At 43.8% G+C, this 15,463-nt stretch overlaps 1 protein-coding gene across 2 annotated transcripts in view; it reads left to right on the top strand.

Moving 5' to 3' along the window:
* The first annotated feature begins 369 nt into the window (after nt 1–369).
* LOC311150642 (zinc finger SWIM domain-containing protein 5-like) overlaps nt 370–15,463 on the top strand; it is a 53,906-nt gene continuing 38,812 nt past the window's right edge. Inside the window, exon 1 of one of the 2 annotated variants that reach the window (XM_084188133.1) lies at nt 370–930. In XM_084188133.1, coding sequence (XP_084044259.1) covers nt 432–930 — 499 coding nt within the window. In that variant the 5' untranslated portion in view covers nt 370–431. The remainder of the gene's footprint in view (nt 931–15,463) is intronic. The other variant, XM_084188134.1, reaches the window with a different exon arrangement.

The following is a 15,463-nucleotide window of genomic DNA, read 5'->3' as shown; positions in this document are numbered from 1 at the left end:
TAAGGTAGTCTAGCCAGCTATCTAAATCTTGTAGTAGGCCTAATCATTACCAAATTACCGACCGGGGTTCACATGTGCTCAGGGGCCCTGACCTCCAGGGGGCCCCCATTGATTTTGTTAGTCACTCTCACACAGATATCATATGAACATGGCATAAGTCATGGCAAAATGTGTAGAATGAAATGCATGAAATTAGCTTTAAAACAGCTAAACTTTATCACCACTACACACACACGCACACACACACACACACACACTAAGAGGTCGGTAGCGGTGATGCGTTGTCAGTGCAGTATTGCAATTGGGGAGTGTTTGTTATTGATGGTGACGTATAAACCCCCTCAACCCCACTCCCTCCTCTCCCGGTGTGCAGTGGCTCATTTGTGCAATTCTGAAGCTGGTCGTCTGTTCTCAGTGTTTATCTGGACGTCATGGCGGAGGGACGTGGAGAGCTACCGCCTCAGCCGCCGCTTCATCTATCTTTACCCCCGGCCAGCAAGCGACCGTGCTTGCGCCCGGCTCCCCGAGGGCCTGGTCCGGGGCCTGGTCCAGGTTTTCCGAACTCTCGGTTTCGCTGCCCGGAATCTCTGTTAGACTGTGCCGCGAAGGCTGTAGCAGAGAAATGGGCCTTTGAGAGGGTGGAGGAGCGCTTCGAGCGGATCCCAGAGCCAGTACAGCGCCGTATAGTGTACTGGTCCTTTCCGAGGAACGAAAGGGAAATATGTATGTATTCGTCGTTTCAGTGCCGCGTCGCCGGCGAAGAGGTTCCGGCGGTGGGCACGGTGGCTCCCGCTGGATCCGGGTCTGTCCCTGGAGGGATTACCAGTACTACGGGCGCCGCCGGGGCAGCGGGCACTGGAGATGGACTGCCTTTCCGCCGGGGTATCCGACTTTTGGAGACTGGTTGTGTGGAAAATGTCTTACAAGTCGGTAAGTGGAACAAACGCAGCACTTTGCCCTTGTCCCTCTTCTCCGCTTACACGGCTTTTCATATTAAAATGTTCCAGCTAACTCGATCAAGGAAGGGTAGGGTGGCTTCTAGGAATTACATAAGTTTTTCCATACGAACAAAAGTATTGAAAACCTGGTCTATGTTGAAGCAATTTTAGCATAAACCGATATTAATTTGGTTCGGATCGAATTAAGTGACCAGAATGATCTACATTCTATTTGCAAATTCAGATGTCTGGCTAGGCTACTCTGTTTCAGTGGGAAGCAGGATACGTTGATCTGTATCAGTTTAGCTGTTAATAAATGAAAGGGCTGTCAGTTGAGGAGCCTTTATTGTACCTGCTCGTTAAATTGTGACGATTCATGTGGTTTTATTCACACGAATTGAGACAAAGTATCATTTCCGTAGCCTCGATATAGCACTGACTCACTTCACATTACGTTGTTGAGTCGATTGAGCCGACCCAGCTATGTGTTGGCAACATTCAGCACTTTTTTCGTCGTCGAGGGCTATTGTATGGAAGGCTACCCTTTCCGTGCGCGGGGCTGGCCACGGAGGGGATCTAACATACGCGGATAAAATAGATCACCATTAGTCCGTTTTACATTTTATTCTGTTACAACTCGATTCTATGTATTTTTGATAAAGGGTAGTTTATGTGTTAGACAAAGGCGGTTATTAAGTATCTTACTATAATCAAGCCAACATAAGCCGCTTTGATCCAAATCCTATATATTTTGTTTATTTGGTAGTTGGACAAGACAAAGGACTCGTATCAAATCTAGTATGGAAATGTTTTTGCAATTTAAACCAAGCATCGGACGCAAGTTTGGAAGTATTAAAATAGACCCTGATGCTTTAAATTTTACAAAATCATATTAGTGCTGGGAAAATGTATCTCAGGGTAGCCCCTCTGCTACACAATAGCTTTCCAGTTGAGATTATCAATATCCGTCTCGCATTTCCAAGGCGATCACTGCAAAATAGCCACCACTGAGGGTGATTTTAGACAAAGGGACACTTCAGAGGCCCCTCTCTCCAACGAAATATTGTTTTATTCATGCATCTGCCTCCATAAAATGTTAGACTTATCAAATCCTCATTATTATCTAAACCAATGGAGGGTTTGATTTAAACTTTTGTTAGGGGCTAGGCCTAGGAGCCATATCAACGTGGGTTTACGCATCACAACAACTGGAAACGGAATAGGCCTAGAACACGTTTTTATAGGTTACAGCAAATATTGGGCTATTGGCCTATTTGGAAATGCTTTGATTTCATATTGTTTCTCTACAATATTACTTGAAAATAATAAAAAGCACACCATATTCATATTTCCATTCTAAAACATAATAAATCATAATGTTAATTAAGGCATAAGGAAATATGAGCCTGTAGAAATATAAAATCCACATAAATTATGCAGATGTATGTCCAACAAGAGACAGTCAAATTGTGAACTCAAGTGATTTCGCTATGGAAATGTGTGGCTGAGTATGAAAAAACAACCAACATCAGCACAGTGGAGTCTGAGTTGTCCCTTGAAATAGGCTATAATGTGCCTCAAAAGAGAAGCTTACCAAAGTTAGCCATATAAAACCTCCGGGTCAATACAGGCCTGTGTTTACCTTTTTATGAGCAAAATAGAAAGCAGGTAAATGTTCACCGATGGGTCCCTGAGATTTCTATAAAGTAGAAATGAAAGTTTGCTGTCCTTGTTTTTTGGTGCATCTTGTCTCTTCGACATGATATACTTGTCTAACAACTAATACCCCAACGATTTGGGGTACATTAACTTTGTTTACACTACCAATTCTTTCTACAATGTGCATGCATTCCTATGGTATAAACCAGCTACAGATGAGGGTTGCTTGTGCCTTCAATATTTAGGATAGTTTTCTACTTACTCTCTGTGACTGCCAGAACCAACCAGCTCCCTGTATCCTAACCATGCTGTGGGACTCGTGGCATGTGATTTTTTTTATTTAGAGGGTTCTGCCTGGTGCTCCAGGCCAGCCTCAGCCTGCGAAGCAGATGGGATGTTTATAAACTAACCGCTTATATGAAGCTGTGGAGAAACCCAGAAACATGTCATCTTTGGGAATGCAGCCCATTTTCTGTTCTACCTTTTGGTATCCTCGGTGAGTCTAGATTTGACGACTGGCACTTCTTCTGACTTCTTCCTTGCTTGTTTGATAGTTCAGACAGAACATGCCACTCCTAGTCATCCAAAACCTTGTTACCTGCCTTGAGACGTTTAGCCAACTGTCAGAACAGGACAGGAGCAGACCTGTTGCTAGCTCTCTCTCCGTTGCCTCATGTCTGGATGGGCCCACCACTTATTTTCACCAGAATTGTAATTCACATGCTGCAACAGTAAGCACAAAAGTCCTTACTCAGCGCTTTTTATTTGTGTCAATGGGTGCAAACTCATCTGCAGTCAGGACAGTTTGCATGCAGTGGCTCATAAATAAATTACCAGTGTTTTGGATTTTTGAAATTAATTAGTATAGGTGTGTAATCAGTTGATGACAAGAATACCAGTTTGGTCCAGATACATGCCTTTGTCTGGTATGCTTAACGGTAAAGTCCCTTATTGCACGTGAGCTCATCATATTGCACATATTGGCCTGTGCTCATAATCAGGGCTTTAGTCATAATTAGAATAATCAAAGCTAGTTGTAGTTGTGTGTGTGTGTAATCCCCCCATCCCCCACACATGCCTAGCAGCCCCCCACGCCAGGCAGAATCTTATCAAGTCCTCAGAGAGGAGGTTCCAGCTTTGAGTCAGGCTTCAGGATTATTGGGTCATGCTTTGTTACCCAGCTGTAGAAAAAGCCCTTGTTCACAGAAGGGGGAGGAGGAGGGTCTGTGTGTGTGGTGGGGGGTGAACCTCACCACGTTGTTTCATAAAGCCGTAATAGGTCCCCCTCTTTGAAGCTTCACTGACTTCCACTAGAGACGAAGCAACGTTTATGCTGGATTATGCTTCAACAATTTAGCTCTTGAGATTCCTGCGACAATGTTTGGGGGGTTTTCTAGTCATGTGTGGCTTCTGCTCTGAAGAGAGGGTTTAAGGGCGGTAGATAGCCTAGTGGTTAAGACTGTTGGGCCTGTTGGGTTCGAATCCCCGAGTCGACTAGGTGAAAAAATCTGTCTGTGCCCTTGAGTAAGGCACGTAACCCTAATTGCTACTGTCACTAAATGACTCAAATGTAAAAAGGAAGTGGTTGAGCTTAGCCAGGTTCATTCCTAGTCATCGATGATTCACCTCAGCCGTACAGGAGTCACCCACCTCTTGGATTTTTGTGTGGCAGGGTGCGGCCTAGTACGATCATGCCTTTTTAGTTTTTCCATCTTGGCATCTCATTTGTAATGCCTGCATTGTGGAAGGCATTTTTGGGTGTTTTGTGGTTTCTTTAGAAATGACACATGACAAAATAAGTAGTGTTTAAACTAGCTGATGCCATGTTAATGCTGCGGGTAGACAGCTGTTTAATTGTCTGTTTCTCTCCTCCCATTCTGTTACATGTTGCCGCTTCTACTTCCCTACTACAAAATGAAAACGACCCATTTACTCATGACTAACCCATAGTCTACATTATAAAAAGTTAGTAAATCTGTGCATGTACTAATGGACTTATTACTTAAGCTATCAATTATTTGTTTTTGATGCAGACCCCTTCTATTTATTTTCGTGCCCTTACTGTATGTTTTCCCAAAGTGAGTTTGGAGGTTGTTTCTTGGCTGAATCCTGAATTTTCCCTGACAGTTAATTTGCTGTAGGCCTGTTTTACATGCAGCAATCAGCAAGAGCAAGTCTGCTTCTTTCCCTGACGAGGCTATTAGGCCTAGTATAAAGAAATGTCCTATAGCTTTTGTAGCCTATAGCCTATTGCGCACAGGAACAGAGAGGCTAGTGATGTGTAACCCAAGTAAGAAGCGAAATATTAGGCCATTCATTAGCTAAATATTAGGGCTATAGGCTAAATATTTAGGCCTGTCAAAGTGCAATACATTATTTTTTACAGATTAAGAAATGGCAGATCTGTTCGTTCCTCCAGCTGCGCTTTGTGGTCCCAGAGCACGCAAAGCTCCACTATCGGGGCCAGCATTATGGACGGGCCCTACGGGGCCTGGCCCGCCCTACTGTACCTCCTTGCCCGTCCAAATAAAATATTGAAATATTGATCATTTATTTGACCGAGACGCACGCCGACAAAGACTCATCAATCTCAGATAAAGCATCCGAGCGAGCGAAACAGTGCCCTTCTGTCTCAGTATGTGTAGACCACAGGAGGTTGGTGGCACCTTAATTGGGGAGCACCGGCTCGTGGAAATGGTTGGAGTGGTATAAGTGGAATGGTAACAATTGATGCCATTCCATTCGCTCTTTTCCAGCCATTATTATGAGCTGTCCACCCCTCCTCAGCCTCCACTGGTGTAGACCATGTATTGTATCTGATGCTGTCTGGACAAAAGGAGTATGGCATGTCATACTTTTTCTGGCCAGACAGAATCGGATACATGGGCTACATATAGGAAGACAGAGGGGCGCTGTTTTGCTCTCCAGTTTCAGCAGAGAGGAAGAGGCGAAGAGAGCCCACTCTCGCCAAAGTCTGTCCTGAATAAGCCCAATGCGTTTCTATGGGCATAATATGCAGACCTAAGCTTGTCGCCTGCAGACTCACATTGTTAGGGCGGAGACATGATCATCTCGTCATTATATATAGATCTCTGGTTTCAGCCACTTGCGAATTACAAAGGAAAGTTGGCGTGGTGGTATTAGGCCTAGCTGATTATTGAGTTGCGGCTGTCAGCGAAAGCATCTAAAATATGTGAAAATAATGTGTCTTGCGTATAATTTAAAATGTTGAGACAAGAAGAAGGGGAGGGTTGTGTGGTGAAGAAATCGGCTTCTTTCTCCAGAATGCATGCAATCAGCTCTCCAGAATGTGCTCCGCTGTCTCCCGCCAATTCTTGTACATTCATTGTTTCATTTGGTGAATTGTTTACCCTTTTGATTGTTTATTTTTTTATCAATTCCCCATTACATATGTAACTAGTAGGCCTAGTAAATGTATCGTTAATCCCCGTCATTTGGTTAAATTCATTACTGTTAATGCATACATTACAGTCATTTGCCGTTCTCATTCTCGGAGTGGAAACGTTGTTTGCAGAGTTCACAACCTGCTACACTTGTGAGAAACAAGTTTAGGTTTATTTCATAACCACCATTTAGGAGTTTTGTCAATTTTGTCTTTTTGTTTTGTGTTCGATGTGAGCAATGAGCGTCTGTCAAGACCGATCGAAAGGGAGGCACACAGGCGGAGTAGAGATATTTAATGCGATTGAAAGAACCTGCATTTTCATCAGGATATTTTCTACCATTTTTATTTGTCGGTTTTAGGCCTATGTATTTTACTTAGTTGAAGATGGAAGTTATAGGCCTACTGCTGCATCTATGCATTAATGTACTTAGCTGCCAATAGATCACGGTGTATCAATGTGTCCATATGGCAAAGGCTGGTGCTCTTGGATTTTTATCATTTTAATTAAGATTTGTATGATTAACCACGTGACAATAATTTTGAGAAACAAAAAGTTCTTATTGAAATGAAACTGTTTAATGAAAATGCGCATAGAACAATAATCATAACTGGCACGCAGATAGGTAGAAGTGGTAGGATAAATTGTAAGTGTCCCCAAACTTGAAACTTACGAGCTGCCTATGGTCTTTATTATAGCACACCATTAACATAATTCGTGCACGCGCAAGCGTGGTCCTGTGAAAAAAACGGGCCTGCCTATAGAAATCAATGCCCATCCAACTGATTTGTTCTGGCGCTGGCCCTGTCCACTATTGATTAGCCCTAGGCCTACATTTTTAGACAAGAAAATGATTATTTCTACCTGGGCTACAACAACAGAGTGCAATGAGGAATTTATTATTGTTGTGAAGTGAGTACACAATTAATGTCTATAGGCTGTAAACTGCTAGCCTGGCTGACTCGCAACCCACGTGACTACACAGTGAGGCTGTTGTTAGCAAGACTAGTAAACTGCAGTGATGTAGGCTAATTTGAATAACCGCTCAAACATTCTGTTTTGTTTCATTCCCAAATAACTGCAAAGCCTACAGCCTAGGCCTGATTATGCAACTATTTGGATCAGTTTGGGTCTATTCTCGACAGTTTAGAAAGTCCAGAAAGGTACATTAGCAGCCCGCTCATGGTGTATTTTGTCAGGATGTAGCCTATCAGTGTTAAGATAGGCAGCCTACTATAGGAATATATGGCCTTATCCTTTCCAACACCCAGCCGGTTCTTAATGCTGTAGCCTATTTTACATTCAGCAAGCGTGCATCTCTCCTCCAATAGACTATCAGTAAATAAAATATATCGAAATAAGTGTCCAACAAGCTTTTGTAGTCTGGCTTTTCCTGGGACCAAAATATTTAAGAGGAATAGCCTAGGCAGCAGAGAGGCCAGGTGCGTATTTGCGCAACAGAACAATGAAGACAGACAGGCTTGAGACGTATAACCTAAGTTAGAAGCGTATGGATATTAACCCATAATTTATAAACAGAATATATCCAGTCAAAAAAAAAAGTGATCAGATAATGAAATCATAAGTAGCCTATGTGCGCTCCCAGTCCCGGGGCACGCAGCTCGAAAAGCTACCCTATTGATTCCGTTTTTTAGGGACAATAAATGTATCCTACCTAGGCTACAACAACACAATGTAATGAAGAATGTTATTGTTTTCAATGGAGTAGAAAATTCTAGTCTAGGCTGTAAATCACAGTGAATAACCGCTCAAAAGCCCCGCGTTTTGAATGCATATTAATTTCAAAATAACTGCATCTAGCCTGCCTGATTGGACAACCATTTGGATCAGTTATGGGTCTTTTTATAGTCAATTTAGTCTACAAGGTCCAGGCACATTAGCAGGCCGGTAATGTGGTTTATTTTGTCAGGATCTATCGGCTAACAGGAACATGCTAATGCAGGGATTTATAGTGGCACGCATATGAATTATGACAATGGGAGAGCACGGAGGAAGTTGTTGCATAGTTTCCCTGTTTGGCTTACATGTTTATAAAAGCGTTCGAAAATTAGGTGGATATTTCTGAAGCTCTTTGTCTTTAGAGTAGTAACTCTCATTATGGTCTTTGTATTCTGGGTCAAATCTTACTGAGAACCTATACAAGTTTAACAAGGGACCACTAATTCTGCTCTCTCTCATCGCCCAGACAGACAATATTTAATCAAGACAATTAATTCCATGCCTGCAAGCCTTAAAGAAAATCAGTAAAACAAATCTTCTCTTCACACTTATTAGAACTCTCAGGTTTGAAGGGCACAGCCATTAAAAGCCTTTTCTGTCTCTATCAAAGGAGGGAAATTAATTTGGTCAGGGGAGGTTAGTGGGGATGGGGGTGCTTAAGAATGCAAAAGCCTTCATCAGGGGAGAGTACAAAATGCTCCTTCTGATAGAGCAAGGTGAACACACACACAGACACAACACGCCTACACAATGTTGCTGTGAAGTTGTGGGAATGTGTTATGCAAGCTTTAGTGACTGACACTGAGGACAGCCATGCTGACTGACTGACTGTATAGCCATGCTTCTTCCTCTCATGTGCCACATGTATTCTGATTCAGTCCCCAGTTACTGCTGCTTGTTTTCATGTTTACACTGGAACAAGATGATAACCAGCTACAGCACCGTTCACATTCCACCCCTCTCGTATACCATGTGTTGTCTGTAGCGGTTTCATAACAATGATTTACCGTGGGTTCGGTACATTCTCAAATATTGAAAATCAATAAGTGACTTTGCCCCCTTTGCATTTGATGCCCGCCGCCTGCCCAGTAATACCATCTGATTGACTTTATCAGTAATACACACTGCTCAGCCCAAATCCCACGTCTTTACAGAACTGACTTGTGTGGTAGAATATGCTGCTTGTTCTACAGGGAGTAATGGGTTTATTCATTCCACTGTCTATCACTGATCTCTAGCTTCCACCACATTGATAGGCTGGGCCCAGGGGCAATGTTTAGGTTCCTCCTCCTCTCCATTCCCTGGCTGGCGCGGAGGGCCCCATGCACATACCTACTGGTGTGTCATGTGCGTCAGTCACTAAACATGCCGCCTTTTATCTGTGTTTTATTGGAGCTAACAGCTTGCTGTAGCACACACATACACTGTTCCCTGCTCAAACACATAACACAGGGTCAAGGAAATAACTGCAAAAGTTAGTTCCTATTGAAGTCATCATGCCTCAGTGGTGAGTTATCCTGTTAGTCCTCACACCAGCAGGTATATATTATACAGTTGTTATCACAAGGTGGCTGCTGCTGCAATGCGACTCATTGTGACCAGCTTGGAGATTATTATTGGACAACATGTAACCTCAATCGCTGGGCATGTTTACTATATCTATATGGAGCCAATATGCTTTCTATCTGTTCCTGGACCAGAGACAAATGTGTAATGTTCTAGGTGGAGTTTTGTACGTCTGGCTGCGGCCCATCTATATGTCATTGTAAGATGAGCAGAGAGCAGAGCGAGGAAAGCTGCGCTACTTGAAAGAGAAGGCCCCCAGACAGGCCTATTATGGCCTCATTTGGTTGTAATTGCCTAACATGCTATGCTTGCTTCTGTGGCAAGCAACACTGAACCATGCGTGAGAGCACCAGATGTTCTGGACGACTGTGTGATCGCGCTCTCCGTAGCTGATCGGAGTAAGACCTTTTAAACAGGTTAACATTCACAAGGCCACAGGGCCAGACGGATTACCAGGACGCGTTCTCAGAGCATGCGCTGACCAGCCGGCAAGTATCTTCACTGACATTTTCAACCTCTCCTTGACCCAGTCTGTAATACCTACACATTTCAAGCAGACCACCATACTCCCTGTGCACAAAAACGCCAAGGTAACCTGTCTAAATGACTAGTGCCCCATAGCACTCACATCTGTAGCCATGAAATGCTTTGAAGGGCTGGTCCTGGCTCACATCAATGCCATCATCCCAGACACCCTGGAACCACTCCAATTCACATATCACTCCAACAGATACACAGATGACGCAATCTCTATTGCACTCCACACTGCCCTTTCCCACATGGACAAAAGGAACACCTACATGAGAAGGCTGTTCATTGACTACAGCTCAGTGTTCAACACCATAGTGTCCTCCAAGCTCATCACCAAGCTAAGGACCCTGGGGCTGAACACCTCCCTCTACAACTGCATCCTGGACTTCCCGATGGGACGCCCCCAGGTGGTGAGGATAGGCAACAACACATCCACCATGCTGATCCTCAACATAGGGGCCACTCAGGGGTGCGTGCTTAATCCCCTCCTGTACTCCCTGTTCAATCACGACTACGTGGCTGTGCACAACTCCAACGCCATCATTAAGTTTGCAGAGGTGGTAGGCCTGATCGACGATGAGACAGCCTATAGGAAGGAGGTCAGAGACCTGGCAGTGTGGTGCCAGGACAACAACCTCTCCCTCAACGCCAGCAAGACAAAGGATCTGATTGTGGACTTTAAGAAACGGAGGGGATGTGCACGCCCCCATTCACATTAATGGGGTTGTAATGGAGCGGGTCGAGAGCTTCAAGTTCCTCTGTGTCCCCATCACTAAGGATCTAACATGGTCCAAATACACCAACACAGTCGTGAAGAGGGCACGACAACACCTCTTCCCCCACTGGAGGGTCGATCCATGTCATTTCAGCAAGCCATGACACCAAACATCTCAGATTGTTCTGGAATCATTTCTGTAGTTAGAAACAGATAAGATTAGCATTCCTGCAGCATTATTTTGTTTGAATATAATTTAATCTCTAAAAAATTAAGCTAATTGATTGCACTCAAATTGGCCATTTTAATTTATAGGATTAATATAATATTCAATACAAATATTACCTAACATCCGATTTGGACCAAACTTTTATTTAATAATGAGTAAGACATGAGGAATCCAAAGAAATTGTCAAAAGTCACCCACAGACGTCCCCACACCAATCCCACCCCACCAACAAGTATACAGTATCAGCTCTCTATGTCTGACAAGTAGTATGGCGCTGCAGCTCAGAGTATGGTTTCTTCATCTTATGTAATGTATTCTCAGTGAATTTGGTCATGTTTATTTCCCCTGTTCAGAGAAATTAGTATTTGAAGCATGGGTTGCTGTCATACAGTACCTTATCCATAAACTGCTTACAGGGAACGGAAACCGATATGTAATTTTGTAATTTGGGTGAACTATCCCTTTTTAACGGTGGGGGTGGGGGGAGATAATAGAAAATCAACTAACAGCAGGAACAGCACCATCTAGTGGTCAGATCCTGGTAATATCAGGATGTAGGATGGACATAAACCTAACTACTAAATTACTAATTTCTCTGAACGGGGGGGAAATTCACTGAGATTACATTACATAGGATGAAGACACAATACTCCGAGCCGCAGCTCCATACTACTTGTCAGACATAGGGAGCTGATACTGTATACTGGTTGCTGGGGTGGGATTGGCGTGGGGTGTGGGAGGTCCGTGGGTGGCCTTTTACCATTTCTTTGGATTCCTTCGTGTCTTACTCATTGTTAGAAAAATGTTTGGACCAAATAGGATGTTAGGTACTATATTTATAGAAATATTATATGAATCCTATAAATTAAAATGACCAATTTGGGTGCAATCAATTAACTTAATTTCTAAGAGATCAAATTATATTTCAACAAAATAATGTTGCAGGAATGCTAATCTTATCTGTTTCTAACCACAGAAACAATTTCAGAACAATCTGAGATGGTGGGGATCGAAATCATCTTTCTTGTGCTTTTCGGGGTGGAATGACTCTGAAGAGATTTGTCATGGGCCCTCAGATCCTCGAAAATGTATACAGCCGCACCATTGAGAGCATTTTGACTGGCTGCATCACCTCTTGGTATGGCAACTGCTTGGCATCCGACCGCAAGGCGCTACAGAGGGTAATGCAAACGGCCCAGTACATCACTGGGGCCGAGCTCCCTGCCATCCAGGACCTCTATACCAGGCGGTGACAGAGGAAAGCCCTAAAAATTGTCAGACTCCAGCCACCCAAGTCATAGACTGTTATTTCTGCTACCACACGTCAAGCGGTACCGATGCACCAAGTCTGGAACCAACAGGACCCTGAACAGCTTCTACCCCCAAGCCATAAGACTGCTAAATAGTTAGTCCAAGTATCTATTTTGTTCACTATTTAACTATCTGCATTTACATGTACTAACTTCTTTTGACTCATCATGCTGTCCCTTTATTCCTAGCTATATGTACACATCTACCTCAATTACCTCAAACCTCTGCACATTAACTCGGTACTGGTACCCCTTGTATATAAGTTATCCTTCCTCATTTTATTTTATATTAGTTCTCTATTTTCTTTCTCTTTGCGTGGTTGGGAAGGGCCCATAAGCATTTCACTGTTAGTCTACACCTGTTGTTTACCAAGCATGTGGCGAATACAATTTAATTTGATTTGAAATGCAAAAGATCACCAGGGGTAACAAAAAGGCCATGGAAATGGAAGGCAAATCAGCCAAAGGAATGGAAAAAGTGGTTGGGATACACAAATTGAATAGAGAGTAGGGAGAGATCAATCAACCCATATCCTGGGCTGCTAAAGGATTGTGCGTAGGCAAGCAAAAAGTCCTCTGACTTCCCTTCTGTCCCAGTCTTCAAATTTAGAGAGAGTGGCATTGGCACTGGGAATGTAACATAAAACTGTGAGAGGAGGAAGTGCAGCCACAGAGCAACCAGCCTCTCCCATACAAGCCTTTTATCCAGCTGAGTTTTTGTGAGCTGGGAGTTTTGTGGCCAGTTCACATGGAAACTTAATTTTCTCCATCTGGACTGCAGGAAAGGATAATGTGTTGAAGGGGTCAAATATCCTGCCAGAGGGTAGAAGACAGGACAAAGGGAGAAAGAGAATGAGAGAGTGGCCTCTGTGGCAGTCAGCTATGTGTGAAACAATATGCACATTTCTAATGGGGAGACAGAGATTGTTAAGATGTTTCAGTTATGTGAAAATCCTCTCTTATACGGTACATGCTCTTCTTTTTGCTTGCTGGTCAAGTGACCAGTCTGGCATTGATTACCAAGGGATCCTTTTGGTGCAGTGCACTTTAAGATCCTTTCTTAATTTGATTGACAAAAATAAAGAAATATCTTCAGCCAATATTTGCCAGTGTTTCATTGAATGAATGGGCTACATCTGTTTTAACATCTCTGAATATCGATCTAAACTAAACGATTCAACCACAGCACGTCTCTGCGATAACATGCTTGGTATGGCCACAAAGTGGAGGTCGCAGTTGCACACGTTTTTTTCCGAATCCACTTGATGCCCATTTTTCTGTCTGGGATATCTTGTGTAATGGCTGTCCATATAAATGTTAAACTATCGCCCTCTCTGTACTTTGACTGCTCTAGAGACTGAGGCTGCGTCCCAAATGGCACCCTATACTCTATAGTTTACTACTTTTGACCATAGTGCACTATGTAGGGAATAGGGTGCCATTTGGGGCGCAGCCTGGGATGAGGTAGAGATTGCAAGATGAGCATCAAGGATTTTTTGAGCCAATTAGATTTGGCCTTTTAACTCTGTCCATTAGAGCTGTGTTTGGTCACCATTGTTTGTTCTGTGTTTCTGTGTGGAACAGCAAATGTCAATGTCACAGGCCGTTACAGTGCTAACTCTTCAACCTTTCCATAGAAATGAAACTATTTCCCCCCAGACCTGAAAGCCAATGGGTAATGCTATTTGTAGTAATTTCAACAGATTTTGGTCAGAAAGTCAGTTTCCCTTTCACATTTTATAAAAAAACGGGCAGTTACTATTGCAATGGTCACGTGGTGCACTGGAGGCCTTGACAATGGGATGCTATTACTATAAACAAGACAGAAACTGCAGCCCATAGCTCCTCATTGTGGAGTACATAATATAATAATATGCCATTTAGCAGACGCTTTTATCCAAAGCGACTTACAGTCATGTGTGCATAGATTTTTACGTATGGGTGGTCCCGGGGATCGAACCCACTACCCTGGCGTTACAAGCGCCATGCTCTACCAATTGAGCTACAGAGGACCACATTAGCATGACGTTCTGTAAAGCCATTTCCAGTTGTCATAGAAAATGTCTATTAGGTCCTTCAGTATGACAATTGCTGATAGTTAAGCGAGAGGAGGGAATAAAATGACCATGTGCACTATGGATTTCACCTCTGTCGTCTTGTGTTTAATGGTAATTTGTCCACCTTTGTCGTCTCTGAGTTTATAGGTGTCCATGTAAGTGAGGTGTTTTCACAGATGAAAACAGCTTATTATTGTCAGAGCATTAGGGTCTGCTAGCAACTCGATTTAGAAACACAAAGAAACAGAAGCAACACAATATAACAACACAACCACAACACCCGATACACACCACAACATGCCTACACCTGTCCATGAACGCACAAAAACACACAGTAACTCTACGCCAGCATCGCTCAATTGTCAGTTATTAGGCCTACGCCAGAGACGGGGGAGTGAAAATCTAGGTCTAAGTTATTCAAAGCAGTTAAAGCCAGTCCCTGTTTTTGCATTGAAAAATTGTACTCCCTGTTAAATATTGATAGCCTCCTCAAGCTAAAGCCTGGCCAAGTAGAAATGGTGCATAATTGTATTGTGGGGCTGCTACTCATTACTCAGGCTTGTCTATTAAATGAACACAATATAAATACCAATTGCTCTGGTCTATCTCGCGCTCTCTCTCTCTCTCTCTCCTTCTGCCTACCGGCTCTCTTTTTCAATATGGGCTAATGACAGGCCTGTGTTTCCCTGCAGTGGTTCTGCTGATACGGCCCATTAGGCACTTGGTTCTCACAGCCAGGCAGCTGAATGAACAGATGACTGCAGGAAAAAGGGGTGGACGGTAGAGGAGGAGTGGGGAGAGAGGGGGGGAGGAAAAAAGAACTAAAAGGTAAATATGAAAGGCAGAGTAAATAAGCAACCTGTCACCTCCTAAACCAGCGGTGACATAAAAGCTACGGCGCCCCGGCGAAGGAAGCTGGCATCAGAGACACCTCATTAGTCTCCCCCAGACCTGACCGAGAGAGCGAGGCAGCGGCAGACAGACATGCAGAGAGAGAGAGAGGGGACATGGACAGAACAGCCAGTCCGTCTCCTGCCCCACCCTGCAACATGATTAATGTGGGCAACAGCCGCGGGGCTGTGGGCTGCGTCTAAACTCCTAGCCCCCACGCTCTCTTTCACAGCCCCCTAACCCCAAGCTGCACCTCCTCCTCCCGGCTTTCCCCAGTCGCTCGGCTCACTAACAAAGGTGGTGCCGCTGAAGACGCAGTCTGGAAATGGAATCCAACATGGCCTCTGACTGACTGCAGCCTGGCTGCCCTGCACTGGAAGGAGACGGAGGTGGAACTCACTGGATGCGTCTAAATGGCACCCT

The sequence above is a fragment of the Coregonus lavaretus genome (genome assembly GCF_964263955.1).
Source record: "Coregonus lavaretus genome assembly, chromosome: 23".
NCBI classification, from domain to species: Eukaryota; Metazoa; Chordata; class Actinopteri; order Salmoniformes; family Salmonidae; genus Coregonus; species Coregonus lavaretus.
Note: the sequence above shows the minus strand (reverse complement) of the source record. Positions and strands in the feature narration are given on the sequence as shown.